At 37.1% G+C, this 7,635-nt stretch overlaps 1 protein-coding gene across 1 annotated transcript in view; it reads right to left on the minus strand.

The window, feature by feature from the left end:
- The window catches only part of DNAH12 (dynein, axonemal, heavy chain 12), a 397,890-nt gene that overhangs the window by 250,727 nt on the left and 139,528 nt on the right, over positions 1–7,635 (minus strand). Inside the window, exons 27-29 of the mRNA XM_006862120.1 lie at positions 7,489–7,598; positions 2,699–2,882; positions 2,423–2,563 (exon numbers count right to left, since the gene is read on the minus strand). Coding sequence (XP_006862182.1) covers positions 2,423–2,563; positions 2,699–2,882; positions 7,489–7,598 — 435 coding nt within the window. The remainder of the gene's footprint in view (positions 1–2,422; positions 2,564–2,698; positions 2,883–7,488; positions 7,599–7,635) is intronic.

Here is a 7,635-nt window from a genome sequence, read left to right on the forward strand (position 1 = left end):
CAGAAAAAAGGTTTCTCTGCATTAAAAGGTCCCAGATAGAGTGGAAGAAAATATGGAATAAAGTTCAAAATTATTTAAAATTTAAAAAAGAGAGATTGAAAGACCCTGACACTAAGGCCACCTTCAGATCTGGAAAGGAACTCACTCTCCCTTGTGGTCGAAATTTCAGCCAAGCAGCAGATAAGCATATATTGGGTACAACAACACTAGTAAGGTATTCTCACTATAGAAGGTCAATCATTCAAAACCAAAAGGGAAACATTTCCCAAGGGCAAAGTTGAGAAGGGATGGGAAGGTGGGTGGAATGGAAACAGAGAGGAAGAGAGATACTGTGGTTATATGGAGGGGAATGCAATCACTGACATGCAACAAAATATATGATTTGTTGAATGAAAAACTGATGAGCTTGTCTGTAAACCTTTATTCAATTCTCAACAAAAAGTTAAAACATTTAAAAAAAGGAGAAGTCCAAGCTACAGAGAAGGCATTGGCAAAAAACAAGACTCCAGGAATTGACACAAACAAATTTAAATCTTTCAGCAAATTGACGCAGAACAGTGCTGGAGGCATTCATTTGTCGATGACAAGAAATGTGGAAGATGGCTACCAGACCAAAAATATGGAAGAGATCCATATATGTTCCCATTCCAAAGAAAGGTGACCCAACGGAATGGGGAAATCATCAAACAATACCATTAATATCACATGCAAGTAAAATTTTGCTGAACATAATTTTAAACCGATTACAGCAGAATATTGACAGGGAGCTGCTAGAAATTCAAACTGAATTCATAAGAGGATGTGGAATGAGGGATATCAGTGCCGACATCACACTGATCTAGGTTAAAAGCAGAGAATTCCAGAAAGATGTTTACTTGCGTTTTTATTGACTATGCAAAGCCATTCGAATGAGTGGATCATAACAAACCATAGTGAACTTTTTAAAGAAAGAGTATTCCAGAAAACTTAATTGTGCTCATGATGAACCTGTATATAGACTAAGAGGCAGTCATCAGAACAGAAAAAGGAGATACAGAATGGCTTAAAATCAGGAAAGGTGTGAGCCAGGGTTATATATTTTCATCATACTCATTCCATTTGTATACTAAGTGAACAACCCGAGAAAAGCCGGATTATATAAAGAAGAATGCGGCATCAGGATTGGAAGAAGACTCATTAACAATCTGTGATATGCAAATGACACAGTCTTGCTTTCTGGTAGGAAAGAGGAGTGAAATACTGATGAAAATCAAAGACTAAAGCCTTCAGTATGGATTGCACCTCAATGTAAAGCAAACAAAAGTCCTCACAATTGGAGAATTATTATATTAACATTATGATAAATGGAGAAGAGACTGAAGTTGTCAAAAACTTTTATTTTTGTTGGATCCATAATTAAAACTCATGGAAGCAACAGTCAATAAATCAAACAACATATTCCATTAGGTAAACCTGCTGCAAAAGACCTCTTTAAAGTTAAAGAAAAAAGATTAACACTTTAAAGGGCTAAGGTAAGCCTGATCCAAACCACAGATATTTTCATTTGACTCACATGCATGTGAAAGTTGGACAATGAATATGGAAGACCGTAGAAGAATCAATGCATTTGAATTATTGTGTCGGAGAAGAATATTCAAAGTACCATAGACAGCCAGAAGAACAATCTGTCTTAGAAAAAGTCTAGGCAGAATGTTCCTTAGAACACAGGATGACAAGACTTCATCTCTCATTCTTTGGACATGTTGTTAGGAAGGATCAGTCCCTGGAGAGCATCATGCTTGGTAAAGTAGAGGGTCAATGAAAAAGAGGAAGATTCCCACAAAAGATGTATTGACACAGTGGCAGCAACAACGGACTCAAACATACAGTTGTGAGGATGGCATAGGACCAGTGTTTTGTTCTGTTGTACATCTGAGCCGGAACCAACTCTACAGCATTTAACAACAACACTAACACAACATTATTTTGAAGTTCTGTAAAAAAAAAAAAAACCCTAACACTGGAGTCACATACAACTTATTATCTATTGAATTTCTATGTTCTATGTCTTGTTGCTGAAGCAGAAGCTTTAGAACAATATATTTTCATGCTATTTTAAAAACTAAGTACTGGGGTTACAACAGTGTTCACTGAAAAGATAGACTATTTCTAAATCTATTCAACTTGCTGCGGCTTTTATTTAAAATATATTGTTCCAGTGAATTAGTGAAATCCTCATGTGGTGCTGTAGGATAAGCACCAAACTGCTAATCACAAGGTCGGTGATTCGAACCCAGCAGCTGAAACGTGTCCTATACAGAGTCGCTATGAGTTGGAACCGACTCAACAATATTTAACAACAACAACAGTTGTTTAGTTGTTGGATATGTAACAGTTCTTAAACATCTCTGTATCTGCTTTGCTTTTAATTATGATGTTTTACCTTTTTATTATCATCCAAAACTGTGTTCATACTCTCTATCCACAAAGTGTCAATGGGACCATCAAATACCACCCATTTCCTGTCAGGTGTTTCTGATAAGGCAAATTCTCTAAAGGTGTTAGCCACAATACCATCAGTCCACTGAAAAGAAAAAGGAAGAGTTGGAAAACTCCCTTTATAAAACTGAATTTAGCACTGAAAATATTAAAACAGTTCAAATTTCTTGGTTCATGTGCACTGTAAGTAAAAGTTGAGAATGTTTAAATTATAGATTACCTCATGTGACACTGGATCAAACTGCCCAAAAAGTTGGCCCATTGTAATGGATTTGGGGTTGACAGTCCTAAAAATAACCTTTTCTTCCTCTCCATAACCACGTTCATTCATAAGACTTAGTGTGTCAGCCAGCACATGCAGAACTTTAGTCTTAGCAGCAAAAGGCTCTCCTACTAACATAAAACTATAAAAGAAAAAAAAAAAGTCATTACACAAAAACGTTCTTTTTTAAAAAAACATTAAATTATGTGCTATACATACTGATGTATCAAACTTTATCCTATATAATTGCTAAACATAATTTTTTATTAATTGTATGAATTTTTCATAGGTATAGGAAAATACATTTAACGCTGAACTGGCTGATCTGTAAATCAAATTATACACATTATATTATTATCTACAAAAGAGAATATAATAAAAGGACTCCAAAGGACAAAAAAAGCTTAGCATCTGTATAATCAAAAAAAAAAAAAAAACGCAAAAACTGAGATGTGGGGCCTCCTAAAGACAGGAGAGGGGAAGATACCCTTTGCTATTTGCTAAATATTGCTGGTTCTCCTAGCTGCTGAAACATGTAGGTTCCTGGTCATCTTGTGAAGACTATGTAACTAACTCCAACCAATGAAAAGTAAGCAGAATGTAACAGAGTTCATATCTATTGGACTAAAGACTTCCATGTGAATAAATGACTAAGTAAACACTGCATTGTGTATGAAAACAGATCCGTAATGATGCTGCTCCTTTGTATTATTATTTCCCATTTCCTTCTGGCCCATCTCCTGATTAACTACTAACCTTCTTTTGTCTCAGAGGATTTACCTATTTTGTTGCTGTTGCTGTTAAGTGCTGTTGAGTTAGTTCCGACCCATAGTAACCCTGTATAAGGTTTCCGAAGAGTGGCTGGTAAGTTTGAGCCACAAACCTTGCAGTTCAAACTGACCTTGCGACCGAGTGCTTATCCTATGTAAGTCAGATCATACAATATTTGTCTTTTTGTGCCTGATTTATTTCACTTAGCATAATGCTTTCTTGGTTTATCCATATGGTGCTATCTATCAGAACTTCATTTCTCTTTATAGCTGAATAAGGACTCCAATGTATGCATAAAACACATTTTTTTCTATCCATTCATCTGCTAGTAAACACTTGGGTTGTTTTCACCTTTTGGCTATTATGAACACACTGCAAAGAACACTGATGTACATGTCTGTCTGAGTCACTGCTTTCAATTTTTTTAAGAATGTATATACCTAGGCATGGTACTGGTAGGTCAAATAGCTAATTCTATGTTTATCTGTAACTTTTTGAAGAGCCAAACTGTCTTTTCCACAGTGCCTATACCACTTTACATTCCCACTACCAATTTGTTTTCTCATTTCTCCACATCATTATCATCATTCATTATTTTCATTTTTTGTTTTGTTTTAAATAGTTACTCTAGTGGGTAAGGAGCCCTGGTGGTATAATGGCTTATGCATTAGACTGTTAACCACATGGTCATCAGTTCAAGTCTACCAGCTGCTTCTGAGGGAGAAAGATGAGGCTTTCTGCTCCCATAAGGATTTACAACCTTGGAAACCCTCTACAGGCCATTATGAGCCAATAACTGACTCAGTGGCACAGAGCCACAACCATCACCACCACTCTCCTGTGGGTGTGAAGTATCTCATTGTGGTTTTGATTTGCATTTCCCTAGGCACAGTGAGTTAGCAATGGGCTGCTAAAGCAAACTCAGAGGTCAAAACTCACCAGCCATGCCCTGAGACAAAGAAGACGTGGTCTGCTCCCATAACATTTACAGTCTCAAGCACACTCTCTTATAAGGCCCGCCATGAGTCAAAATCAACTCAATGGTTTTAATGACTACTGATGTTGATCATCTTTTCATGTGCTTGCTGGCCATTTGAATATCTTCTTAGGTGAAATGTTTGTTCCAGTCCTTTGCTCATTTTTAAAGTAGGTTGTTTTTGTTGTTGCATATTCTGGATATTGAACCCTTATCTGATATATTGTTCCCAAATATTTTCTCCCATTCTCCAAGTTTGTCTTTTCACTTTGTTGACAACAAACAATAGATTTTAATTTTGATGAAGCCCAATTGATCCTTTTTCTCTTGTTGTTCACGCTTCTGTTGTCATACCTAAGAATCCACTGCCTAAAAGATCTCCCAGATTTACCCCTATGCTTTCTTTTGTATGTTTTATGGTTTTAGCTCTTATGTTTAGGTCATTGATTCACTTGGAATTAATTTTTGTTTATGGTGTGAGGTATGCGCCTAACTTCATCATTTTACATTTGGAGATCCAATTGTCCCAACACCATTTATTCAAGAAATTATTCTATCTCCACTGAGTGGATTTAGCATCCTTACAGGAAATTAGCTGGCTAGAGATGATGGCTTGTTTTAGACTCTCAACTCTATTCCATTGATCCATGTGTCTGTGGCACTGTAAGATAAGTACTGGACTGTTAATCTCAATGTCAGCAGTTCAAATCAACCAGCCACTCCTTGGAAATCCTATACAATGTCACTATGAGTTGGAACCAATTCAATGACACTTAACAACAACAACATTTCTATTATTATACCATCATCAGACCATTTTGGTTGGACTTGTGGAGTCAGCACTGGACTATGAACCACAGGTCAACAGCTCAAACCTACCAGTGACTCCTTAGAAACCCTATGAAGTTTGCTATGAGTTAGAACCGGCTTAACTGCACTTAAGAACAACAGATCATTTTGGTTACTGTAGCTTTAGAGTGTTTTGACACAAGGAAGTGTGATACCTTCTACATTGTTAGTTTGTTTTTTTTTTTTCCCCCAGATTGTTTTGGTAATTCAGGGCCCCTTGCAATTCCTTATAAATTTCAGGATCATCATTTTCATTTCTGCAAAAAAGACTGTTGGAATTTTAGTGGAAATTATGTTGTGTCTACAGATCACTTTAAGTAGAAATGACACCAAACAATATTGCCTTCCAATCCATGAATGCAGGATGTCTTATTATTTTTTTATTGTTGTTAAGTGCTGTTGGGTTGGTTCTGACTCACAGTGACTTTACAAAGGGCTTCTGAGGTTGTAAATCTTTGTGGGAACAGAAAACCTCATCTTTCTCCTACAAGTGGCTGGTGGGCTCGAACTGCCATCCTAGTGGTTTGCAGCCCAATACTTACCCTACAGAGCCACTGCACTCCCCTCTTACCTGTTTGGTGGTGGTAGTGTGCCACAAAGTTGATTACAACTTATATAGACCCTACACAGGATTTTTGAGGCTGTAAATCTTTACGGGAGCAGAAAGCCTCATCTTTCTTTCAAGGAATGGCTGGTAGTTTCGAACTGCTGACCTTGAGGTTAGCAGCCCAACTCATAACCACTACACAACCAGAGTGCTCCTTTAATTCCTTTAAGCAGTGTTTTATAGATTTTAAGTGTAAGGGTCTTTTACTTCCATGGTTGAATTTATTCAGACATTTAAGCAGATAATGTTTTGAGAGAGTTTACTGTTAAAGAAAGGAGCCCTGGCAGTATAACGGATTACAAGCTGGGCTGCTAACTGAAATGTCAGCAGGTCAAATCGACTGGTTACTCCTCATGAGAAACATGAGGCTTTCTGCTCCTGTAAAGATTTACACCTCAGAAACCTTATACAGAGTGCTATAGGTAGGAACCAACTCGATGGCACTTAACAACAACATCTTCTCTTGTAGGTACCCTACAAGTAAGAGGTCCTGAAATTTAAACTGCATTAGTTTCAGGATTAATCCATCTCTGGAACTAGTATCCTCATATACCAAGCTGGATTTCAGAATTGCTACACACCAGTCAGTGTTAGCTATGTCTCCTAGTCTTTAATTTCGGAATTAGTGTGTTGTCTCTAGTAACTCTGTTCTGTTCCACTACTATATATCTCGTATGTGGAGCACAGATAACTGGTCTTTCTAGTGTTTAAGTGTCTGAGTCAAGAGGTACAAGTTTTTAATCTGATTTTGAAAAAGACTACTGTTGTGGTGCTGTGAGCTAAGGCATTGGATTGCAAGGTCAGGTTGAACCGCAAGGTCAGTGGTTCAAATCCACCAGCTGCTCCTAGGAAACCCTATACAAGGTTGCTATGGGTTGGAACTGACTCAACAGGACTTAACAACAGCAACAGCAATATAGATAAAAGGGCAAATTATAGTGCTCATTAGAGCCACGTTCCTTAATGAGCACAACTTACCTACAATTGTAGGACACACAGCATGGGAGAAGAATAAATGTTTGCTTTAAAAATAAAAGGTTACTTGAAAGTTACTGGGACTGGAGGGAGCACCTGAGGACTCCAGACTCGTGGAAAAGGAAAGGTTGTGTGCGGGCAGCCAGGTGCTGGTGGCCAGGAGGCAGTCTTGCAGAATGTGCCCTTTGGTTGTTTAAATGATTATATATTCCTGAATGTTTTTGTGTACATTTTCCCCGCCTCCAAAAGAAAACAGAGGGAATAGAAGCAAATACTATTGAATGATGATGCACAGAAGAGATTGTAATCATTGCAATGAAACGATGAGTGTAAAACTGATGTTCCTACATTGAACTATCACTCAATCAATTAACAATAAAAACTTTTTAAAAAGCTACTGGGACTGTAGGTTTTTTGTTCCTTAGATCACTTAGCATACACAGTTTGATGAGTCATTTGATTCATAAAGTTGTTTTAATAGCTCAAATGAAAAATAACATCTAACTATTGGAAGTGACTTGATACCACTTAACAACAACAAATAGAAGAAATGATAGTCTGTAATCTTACCCATGTCTAACAATCATCATTTCATATGTCTGAATAATTTTATTAAGAAAAAATTTAACAGGCTGAAGATTATGTGCTTTGCACACTTCATGAGCACATTCCAAAAAGTCCTGAAATTAACAGAAAAAAAGAATACATTTCTATAAA

The sequence above is a fragment of the Chrysochloris asiatica genome, unplaced genomic scaffold (genome assembly GCF_000296735.1).
Source record: "Chrysochloris asiatica unplaced genomic scaffold, ChrAsi1.0 scaffold00046, whole genome shotgun sequence".
Lineage (NCBI taxonomy): Eukaryota > Metazoa > Chordata > Mammalia > Afrosoricida > Chrysochloridae > Chrysochloris > Chrysochloris asiatica.